The sequence below is a fragment of the Balaenoptera ricei genome, chromosome 12, assembly GCF_028023285.1.
Source record: "Balaenoptera ricei isolate mBalRic1 chromosome 12, mBalRic1.hap2, whole genome shotgun sequence".
Classification (NCBI taxonomy): domain Eukaryota; kingdom Metazoa; phylum Chordata; class Mammalia; order Artiodactyla; family Balaenopteridae; genus Balaenoptera; species Balaenoptera ricei.
The window spans coordinates 43,977,783-43,988,933 of NC_082650.1; the positions used below are offsets into that span (position 1 = coordinate 43,977,783).

At 42.4% G+C, this 11,151-nt stretch overlaps 1 protein-coding gene across 2 annotated transcripts in view; it reads right to left on the reverse strand.

Moving 5' to 3' along the window:
• DCBLD1 (discoidin, CUB and LCCL domain containing 1) overlaps positions 1 to 10,460 on the reverse strand; it is a 73,921-nt gene extending 63,461 nt beyond the window's left edge. For both annotated transcript variants that reach the window (XM_059941343.1, XM_059941344.1), the window contains exon 1: positions 10,317 to 10,460. In XM_059941343.1, coding sequence (XP_059797326.1) covers positions 10,317 to 10,428 — 112 coding nt within the window. In that variant the 5' untranslated portion in view covers positions 10,429 to 10,460. The remainder of the gene's footprint in view (positions 1 to 10,316) is intronic.
• Between the last annotated feature and the right edge of the window lie 691 nt (positions 10,461 to 11,151).

An 11,151-nucleotide genomic window follows, 5' to 3' on the forward strand; every position in this document is an offset into this window, starting at 1 on the left:
ATCGTCAATTCATCATCTGTAATATAGAGATAATGATAGTGCCCAACTCACAGGAACATTAAATAATATAATGCTAGTAAAGCACTGAGCACAGAGGCTAGCATACAGTGAGATTCAATACATTTTAACTACTATATTTCTATTTTAAAAATACTACACATATTAAAGTATCAAGAATATTGCTTTGAATTAGCTGACTTCTTCCAAATTCCATCACTCATTGGCTCTTTGATTCTAAGAAGTTACCTATTTTGTATCAATCTTCCTCATCTTCAAAACGACCACCCAAAACTGGGTGTGGTAAAGATGAATGAGGCTGTGTGTGTTAAGTGCTCAAAACTGCTGGGAAGTCTAACCGGAATTCATTCCCCAAGATTTATCTAGGGCCACTAACTGCTAGCTCAGCATCTCTCAAAATAGGCACTGGATCCCTCAGTCCTTAGAAGGCTTACAAAGAGATCTCACCCTTGTTGCCAAAAGAGGCAAATACGCTTCCAGAATCCCGCCTTTTTCTTCACCACAGGACATCTCAAAGGCCTTGCAGTGCATGTGAAGCTTTAAAGGAGGATGCATGCTCAATGGGCATCTCCTGGGAGTAGTGTTTTGTGGGACACACTGGCCAACTCCTGGGCTGGGCTCACAAAAGGGGGGTGCACAGAGAGATCCCAAAACGGGGCTTCTGGGATCAAAGATCAGATGTGGAGAGGTGGATTTCGGTCTTTAGAGCTCTAAAAAATGGACACTGAAATTGTAACCTGTCACTGATATTCAAAAGCAAGACTTGCCACTGTTGTTATTAACTTACAAGTGCTTAAGTTACAAGGGGAATTGGCAACAAACTGGACACGATGTTTGAGAGACGTGTCCTAATTTCACAGATAAAAATGTAAAACAAAACAAAACAAAACGAACCCCTTGTTTGTAAAGCAAAACAAGTCTAGGATGACTGTGTTATCCTTGTTGAATAGGTGCTCAGGATACGGAAGTTGGAGAAAAGTGGCTGCTGACCTTTATTAATAATGTCAGGATGTTGATGTCATGTCTACGTTGCAACTGCTGAAGCTGAGGATAAATGCGAGCAATCCTTCCTGTCTCTACAATGTGCTGTATTTTCTAACCTTGGTTCCATGTTAAATATGCATATCACCAATATTCACATAATGTGTAACTGGATGTTGACTTTTCTCTTAGCATCCAAAAATTCCAACATTACCAAGTACAGACAAAGTTCATCTGAGTTTCAGAAGTTAAAACTGTGGATAAACAACAAGGTCCTACTGTAAAGCACAGGGAACTATATTCAATATCTTGTGATAAACCATAATGGAAAAGAATATGAAAAAGAATGTATATATATGTATAACCGAATCACTTTGCTGTACAGCAGAAATTAACACAACATTGTAAATCAACTATACTTCAATAAATTTTTTTAAAAAGTAAAACTTTAAATGTTTCTCTCTTGCTCCCTCATATACACAGATATTTTCACTTTGACAGATTTTTTTTTAATTAATAAGAACCAAAAAGTTATTAGAACAGGAAAAAATCATAAAATTAATTGTGAAAGTGCTCTTACTAACTAACCAACCATTTATTGTAAAAGGTGACAGATACTGAGTGTTCTAAGGGACTTTATATTACCTTATTTAATCTTCAGGACAATCATATTTGATGGATGGTATTATTAGTTTCCTTTTTAAAAATTATGAAACATTTCACACACACGCGTACATACAGATAGCTGTGTATAAAGAGTACTATCTCAAACATCCAAGTATATACCCCATAGCTTATAAGACAGGACATTTCCAATACAGCCCAAGAAGCCCACAGCACCCTTTCTTTATCACATGTCCTTCCTATTGTCCTTGTTCTATGTGTGAAGAAGTTGAGGCTCTGAGAAGCTGAGTCATCAGCCCTGGTGGCGGAGCTGGCATCTGAACCTCACCTGTCTGACTCCAGAGACCATGAAACTCAAGCACTGAGGCGGCAATTGCTGAAGTCACCCATTTCAGAAGTGAGGACGCTGAGTAGAGAGATTTCAGAAACCGCCCAAGATCACACTACCAGGGTTTTAATGCCAGCACAACCGGCATCAAAACCCACATTACGATTATTTATTTATAGTCCTACTCTTTTGGTCTTGAAATTAACATGAGGAAGATAGCCATATTTAATTCAGGGTTTCTTGTAAAACTTATGAGGAATTCCACCACTCTCTGTGTTTAATCATTTAAGTAAGTACTTTTTACTAGCCTGTTAAAGGAATAGTCTGAGAGGCGGCTAGTTTACTTCCCACAAAGGCTGTTCTCTTTGCTTCGCACCAATGGAGCTCCTAAAAGCTGCTCTGTAAATGAAGGGTCAGTAGATTCAAGTGCTGCTTCTCAAACTTCAGTGGGTACAGCAACCACCCAGGGATCTTGCTAATGTGCAGGGTCTGAGATTTCTGCATGTCCAAAAGTCTCTTGGTAATGACTCTTCTGCTAGTCTTTTTAAGACATACTCTGAGTAGCAGGAGACTAAAGGGCCCTCATTATTAAGAGGGATCTTGCAGTGAATTTTCTTAAAAATGAAAAATCCTTGAGATACCAGTTTTGTATGGTTTTACTTTAATATCTATTCCTAAAATTGGAACACATCTATATTTTCAATTCTCTGACACAGTTTTACTCTCGATTTCATTTATACATCCAGGACAGAAAATAATAATTTTCAGGATCTATATTTAAGCCAGAGTGACGTTTCTGACACCTGGACAAGAGCGTCAATTTAGGAATTACCTGAGCACAGAATGAAAAATACACAAAGAAATAGGATGAGAAGGTTTGCGGGAACATACATGTACGTACCACATGTAAGGAAAAAGCAATCAATGTTAACTAACCAGAAAATAGCAAATCTCAGTTGGGAAAGAGATGGCATTTTATCACTCATCAAATGAGGTACAAAACATAAGAGTTGAGAGAAAAATAAATAAATCATAAAATTCATATCACGTTGCATGGTCCTGAAAATTGTATAGCCTTTGCACATTCTGTATTCTGCACTGCTAAATGTATCACAGTGGATTAAAGCACAATAGCTACTAATTGGGAGTTTTAAAAGTCTTAATATTTCTGTAGCAATTGTAATCATCTCTAAGAGAAGCCAAAGGCTATTAATTTAAAACTTTATTGCATAAATAACCCCCTGAAATTGTGTTCCTCCAAGGCTTCTTTTCTTGAACTTGATCTCATCTGGATGAACGTCCCTTGAAGATGAGGGGCAGAAGACCATCATACGGCATTTAGAATTGTAGGACAGGCACCTGAGCCCCTCTTTAGGCACATAAAGTGAATGCATCTGGGGTAAATGATTCACTCTCTCTGAATCTCAGTTCCCTCAACAGCTCTCAGAATTGTCGGGATTCAATTCAATTCAATTAGATGCAAAAAAAATCCCAAAAAACAAAAAACCACCTGATAAAAAAATATATATGAACGTAAGGTTTTAAAATGTTATTTACATAAAAAATATCTGATTGGTCAAACAATAATGATCAATAGATGCTTAAACCACTGAGTGAAATGTTGATGGGGAAGAGTAGTCTGAGTGAGCGAGAGACTATTATCCCACAGACTACTTCCAGGTCATATAGGAAAAGGCAACTTTATAAAGGATGGATTGAGTTGTCACTTCCTGAAGTCACTGATCATTCTCAGCATCACTGAAATGGGGGGGCAATAATAATAACAATCATAATATATGCATCTTGTTGTGATACAATGAGCAGTACATGGCACCTTGAGGTACTTTTACCAAAAACACTTAGCCTGAATCTAATCAAACCTGTAGGTCTAATTCAGGTTTATACGTTAGGGGATGGTGCAAGTAAAAGAAAGACACACCACTCAGAAGCAGTAAGTCAATTTAGGACGTGAGCTGTGTCACCAGACAATTGAATCTGACTTCCTTGCAGGAAAATAAAATGTATGTGGGTGGGGATCAGTGGTAGATCAAAAGTGACTTAAAGAGACGTAATAACTAACTGCAATGTGTGGACTTTGTTTGAACAAATCAATAGTCAAAAGACATGTTAAGGTTAACTGGGGAAATATGACTTGAGTATTAGATATTAGGGGAGAAATGCCATGAAGTCTTCAATATATTTTAAATACCTCAGGGGAAAAGCAGTGTGTTTGTTAAGATCTTAATAATATAGCACAGTAACTGTAGCAAAGAGGATGAAAATGGAAAAGGAAGAAGAAAGATGGGCGGAAAAAGAATTTCCTACCCAAAAGGCAAGAGGGTCTCAAAGATTTTTAGACCCTTTTGAGCTAGCACTAACAGCAGGTACAGCACCATTTCTCTATCTGTAGAGTAGGCTATCTTCTATTTTAGACTCTTGGCAAAGCAGGGGCTTTCTAGGGGGAAAAAAAAGGCAAATCTTGGTCCATGTAATTCTCACAATAAGCAGCCTCCATTCTAAACTGGGAGTGGGAGCAATTCAATAAACAGATCTCATGTCCCAGTGGGCCCATGGGCTATTAAGTCTCAAAAGTTTCCTCCTTTGGACTGAAATCAACCACATTTCAATCTGCTTTTGTGAAAAGCAATAAAAAAAAAAGCTGAATTAAATCCACTCAGCCAGTTAAAAATTAAGTGAGACCCACGAAGATGTTTACCACTTTCCCTGTAGGAAATTTTATGCACTGGCACTTTGAATTTAACTGGACTTCTGATCTCTGTCAGAAATAATAGTGAAATAAAGTTTTTTTTTTCCTTTTTCTTTTTTCAAGAATAGAGTGCTCCATAAAAATCATTTACACACAACCTCTAGGTACATCCACTAAACACTCTCAGTCATGAAATGGAGTCATATAAAATTAAAATGACCATATGTAAGCATATATCAATACAAGATAAAGACATTTCTGTAAATACGGGGTATTAGAACACCCAAGGAGATAGTCTATGAAAACTAGATGAACAGATTAAACAGAAATGGCATTAAACAGTCAAGGCATACAGGACTACATGGCTCAACACAGTGTTAATGTCACGAATGCCTAAACACTGTCCCCAAGGGATCTTCAAGGTAAAGCAGGGTCCTGCTGCCCTCAATGTATAAGCACCTGCAGATTTTAGGGGACCAAAGACCACCTGCTCCTCTATTCTCAAGACGGCCAGCACCTAACTTATGGCAGCTTTGCTGGTATTACCTGGAAAGGAGTCTCTGAGATTCCCAACTCTTTTCAGAGTTGAATTTAGTTATTTTCTTGAATACATGTACGGTGTGTCTAAAGACATCACAATAGTCATGTATGCAATTTCTGTTTAAAACACTTCAGTGACTACTACCCTTCACCTCATTCTCTCAAACCTCAGCCACAAGCGTTCATGCACCGACTCAGGAAATAGTTATCTGGAGCCTGTTATCAGCCAGGCACTATAACCGGTGCTGGTGGTGAATAAAAAAGCTCTCTTTCATTTTGCTCTCGCAAAGCTTAGACTTTCCTTCTATTTTCCTCCCATTCCCCGCCGCCCCCCCAAGAAAACACCCTATCCTCTTCAACTCCCACTGAAAGGCAAGTTTGGCAGTTGGTTCCGGATCCAGCATACTAGGGGTCATAGTTAGAATTTATTTCTACATTGGGTTAAAAATCACCATGTGGTTGTTTTTCCTCATGAGTTAAGTCTCTCCCATTCCTGCACCCCCAGGACAAACAACTATTTTTTAAAATTTTATATACAAAGCAGAGAATGAACATCTGGAAGATGACATCAACATGACTCTTCAGTTGCAAAAAGGCAAAATTACTCCGTAGTCTAATGAAAAAGAATCTGAAAGTCTGGCAATATTTTTCCTTTCATCTTCAATGCCAAACTCTGAATATACCAGAATGAGTTCCTCTATTTTAAATCCAGACTTTAAATTTCAGACTTTTTGTTTACAAACAACACTTGGACTAGACATACAACTTCATTACTTTGTCTTGTTGCGGTTGTGATTCTCAACTAGAGTCAGCACTGAGTCTTTAACAACAGGGCAGGAGCTGTGTTTTCACTGTCTTCTCCCCCCATCCTCACTGAGGGGGGAGAAGACACCCATTCCCTACTGAGCACCCATCATGTGCTGGCCACTGGTCAAGGCACATAGCTTCTCATGGACCTTAACTTCTCACAGTGGGGAGACAGACAAGAAAGATAAGTATAAATTATAGACTCTGTTGGAAGGTGGTAAATGCCCAAGAGAAAACTGCAAGCAGGGAGGGGGAATGTGGAGTTCTGGGGAAGGCGAGAGGGTTCCAGGTGGTTAGGGCCATTCTCCCTGTGAAGGCAATATTTGAACAAAGATCAAAGGAGAAGGGAGTCACGTGGACATTTGGGGCAAGCCTGTTCCAGGCAGAGGGAATAGCACATGCAAAGGCTCTGAGGTAGAAGGGTCCCTGATACCACTGAGAAATAGCAAGAAAGTCAGTATGCCTGGGGATGCGGGGAAGTGTGGTAGAGAATGAGGTCGGAGAGGCAGTTGGGGAGGCAGAACAAAGGGGTCCCCGTATTTGTCAAATTAAGAGTAATAAACAGTAATGATTAGGAAGAGAGCTGGCATTTATTGAGTTCTTTGTGCTAAATGCAATTCCAAATAGGTATCGTGTATTATCTCCTTACAAATTCAAAGCAACTGGTCGCTCTAATAGGCACAGAGTTGCATTTATGCTTTAGGACACGCATGGCAGTAAGTGCAAAACTCCATAGGAAGTATTTCCCTTAACAAGCCCTCACCCCGCCCCTGCCTTAACATGACTAAAACCTTCACTAAACGCTGCAATTAATCTCCCCTTGCATCTTAAAAATAAAAACATAGTTTCTTATAAATGTCAAATGTCTTGCTTATTTCCAAGTTGTGGTTTTTTATATGATTTTCAAGTCTGTTCCAGTACCCGAAGGTGAAAAGGTTCAACTTATGAAAAGTTAATAAGTACAGTTTGAGACACTATTCAGAGTTCAAATCCTGCTTTAATAACATCCTTTGATGTGTTTAATGAATCCTTTAGCACAACTTTTTTTCCCCCTGTGATACTGTATATGGTATAACTTCATGTTTCAGAGTGTGTTACAAATTACATCTAATAGAGCCAAAAGACATGGTACATATTGTTCTGCTGGCCATGTTCCCTTCTTTCTGCTGTACTTGCATTTAAAAGGCATCCTGACATATAGAAATAAGCATGCCAAGAGAGCTGGGCTTGCTAAACAAAGTTAGTTAGTGGAAGTACCAGATGTACCTTTATAAAGAACTTTGGTAGACTCTATTACTTAGTTTCCACTAATTAGGACATAATTTGAAAATATCTCCTAATACAAAAAGATTGTTCAGTTCAATTCAAGAAACATTTATTGGTCAGGTGCTCTGAAGATAAAGACAATCCCAGTGGCTGCCTTCAGGAACTTACAGTATCCCAGGCTGACCGAATCGCAGGCCTTCAAGATGAAGGAAAATCTGGGGTGAAGGCAAGCACTGATGCAGAAGGTGCCAGAACAAACTTATGACTACTTTTTAAAAAGCCACTCACCCCAAACATCAGACATCAGCTGTCCCCTGTTGAACCAAATATAAAGGAGTGATGACTTAAAAACAGAACTTCCGAAAGTAAAAAGTTAGAGGTGGGCAGAATTTTTTAATCCATTTTTCTGTGTCTAATTCTACGCTTAGAAGTTTCCTCAGAGATTAACTGCTTATTTTTATTCTTCTAATACTTAAATCAGAAGGAGGAAATTTTTAATATCCATTTCCAAATATTTTGGTGAAGAGAGAATCAGGGATTTTTAGTTAGCACAAATTCCTCACATGAATTAAGGGTATTTTATTCCACAAAACTTATAATCAAGGGAATAAGACCTAAGCCCAAGCCTATGGATTTATACAAATGCTAATGATCAATTTACATGTGATATTATGTAAAGTCAAAATCATGTGAAACAATCTGTGTAAATATCTAACTTCAGTTAAGCGGATCCAGAGGAGCAGGGCACAAGAAGGAGCTAAAATCAGCCCATATTCTGCTCATCACACCCTAATGCCTGGGGCCTGGCGGGCTGTGAATACAGGAAGAATGGACTTTAAAAAATAAAAAATAAATTGAGCAAAAATACCACATAGGCAAGTAGCAGCCTTAAAAAGGAACTAGTATAGCTTCAGGGGTCACCAGACTCTGTCTTTAAAATTTTGAATAATTTCATTGACTAGGCTTACCAATATTCAGATTAATGTATCACATTTACTTCCCGAAACATAACACAATGAATAAAAGTCTAATATTAAATTGTCTATGACACAGACAGCAGTAGCACTTTACCATAACCCTAACATTATCAGATGTTTCCACCATCGCAACGCTGATTTGAATCAGAATTACCTGTGGGCACTTTTTAAAATCGCATATTCCCAGGCCCCACTCACTGGATGGTGTGATTCATAGTATGGGTCTGGGGCTTTATAAAGCTCCTGGAGAGAGTGGTGATCAGCTAGGCTGGGGAGCCAAGAAGCAGCAGACTAAGCTGACTCCAAGGACAATGGAGGTAAAATGTAGTAAATGGTGTTTTTTCACCAAAACCAGACTGCTATGCTAAGGCTACCCTCTTGCCTTCTAAACATTGAGAGCACTAATATCATAGATGACCACCATCCAACTGTACATCCAGTAGCATATTTCAAAACCTAAAATGGGTTTGCATGCTTAAATTTATGAAAACTTGAAAAATAAGTAACCAAGGGCTAATTGGGAAAACCACAGATGTGAGAAATACTCAAAAAACACTGATTATGCCTCTTCACTCATGAGGTATCAGAACTCGAGTTCGTAGATTTTTTTCAGTAACTGTGCCAAATCTAAGTTTTACTTCTTTTGCGATCGGTTCTTTTAACATCCTAAATATATAGGATGCTTCACCGAAACATGACATCTTCTTCCATCAGTCATGTGCAGTAAAGTCTCAAATTTGAAGCTCTAAGGATCTAAGCAATCACACGTCTTCCCAGAGAACTGCTTTATAAAGTTAACAGCCTGGATGCCATATAACATCTAAAACTTCATTTGGAAAGATGGGTGACAGCTCTGGCCAGATTAGTACAGGGACACATTGTTGGATCTATTCATAGGTGTACAGTATTGAAGGTGCCTCTTCAAACAGTGACCTGAGAAACATTTAAGCGCTTAAAACACCCATGATCAAAATCGTACATTTTAAATAAAAGCATACGTATTTATATTTTACGATATTCCTAGCATTCTGCTACAGTGCCAAGATACAGTTTGTCTAAACCTTAGTTTTTTTTTCTTTCCTAACAAATCGGTATGCACGCAAACTTAGGAACCACTACCAACATCTTGAGTATCAATGTTTCAGACTGGGAATACATGGTTCAGTGAAAAAAACGCCAGCATTTGGCTTAGTTTTGATTCTTGTCTCATTAGAAAACACGGGGCGGGGGCACGGGGGCAGTCAAAATATTCTGGCTAGATGCACTGCCATTAAGTAACCTCAGTCGTAGAGGGGTAAAAGTAAGGGAGGAGGGAAACAAGAACTGAAAAAATCCGCAGAAAGCTGCCCCTTGCGATCAATAAAGAACTAAATTACAAGGATTTGCCTACAGCTGGTAAAACTGCTTACTGCTCTCATCTGGTGGCTATGCCGCAGTAAACTCGGTTGTGGGCTAATTAGGTCCAACTTGAAGCCAAGGACCAGGTCCAGAGAAAGATCAGCCTGGTCGGGAGTCGACTCGCTCAAACACCCAAGAAGGAGCCGAGCCACAGGGTTCCAAGTCGGGGCGCAAGCAGCTCACTCGTGACGGGAGGCGCGGTGGGACTGCCGGCTTCCCAGGGGGACCTCAGGGAAACCCTTCCCGACCATCCGTGCAAGCCACAAACTCACACGCTACGATTCCAGCCGCGCAGGGAAGCGAGGCGACCGGGAGGGCCAGGCCGCCCAAATGCCGGGCAGCTCTGTTAAAAGGAGGCTTGAGAGGGGCCTCCCCGCACAGGACTCTCCCCTAAGCCTGGGGTCGTCAGCTCGCGACCCCTGGGCCATGTCACTTCAGGGAGGAAGTCTGGAAACTAAGTGAGCGGGGCTGCGGAGAGAGAAAGTGGGGAGGCGCCAAGCTGGTCCTCTTGTTTGGGAGCGAACGGAACGCAGTTAACTTATTTTACACTCGAGCCGCCATCGGCCAGAGAGAGCCGGACTCCGCAGGGCGCAGGCTGCGACCCCGACCGCCTCCCGCGCGCGGTCCCCTCCAGGCCCAGTGCGCCGCCCGCCGGACGCACTCCACTCACCCAGCTCCTCCGCCTGCAGCCAGAGCGGCGCGGAGACAGCGAGCAGCAGGGCCAGGAGGCCGCGCCGAGCAGCCCCCGCCTGCGCGCAGCCGCCGCGGGCGCCGGCCACCATGGCCCCGCCGGGCGCCAGCTTGGCAGGCTCGGCTTCCCCTTGGCGCGCGCAGCGCCGCCGCCGCCCCGGCCGGCCGCCTCCTCCGCGGCCGAGCGCGGCGCCGGGACTGGGCATAGCCGCGGCCCGGCACCGAATCTCATTGGGGCGGCCCGGGGCCCAGCCCGGCGGGGGCGTCTCCCGCCCCCGCCCCGCCCCGCCCCGCGCGCCCTCCCCCAAGGAGGAAGTCGCTCCGGGGCGGTGGCTGGCCGCGGGGCCGTGGGCGTACCGGGCGCGGCCCGCGCTCCCCTCTAGGTACCCTGCGCTCCACGCTCGCGCTCTCCTTTTCCTCCGCCCCTCCTCCCCCAGTGCACGTGAACCTGGGAGCCCGGAGGACTCCTGGCCTTGAGACCTGTCCCCAGCCGCGCTGTGCCCGGGTCGTCCCCAGAGTGCCTGAGAGAGTGGTGGGAGCGCCAGAAAGCCTACTCTCCTCCAGGGCTTTGCCAACCCTACAGGGGTGGGCATGCCATAGACAGTAGCACTGGGGGACTCGAAATATTGCCACGGTAGGATGATGGTGGTGACAAAATCCAGTTCAAGTTCCTTCCTTCATTCATTCAAAAGTTACTAGGTTCCAAAAGTGTGCCTCCCAGGCACAGTGCTAAACCCTTGTGACACTTGCAGACATTAAAAATAATAAGGCAAGTATGCAAACGCAAATCGCAGTCGGTGACGAATAGTGCTAGC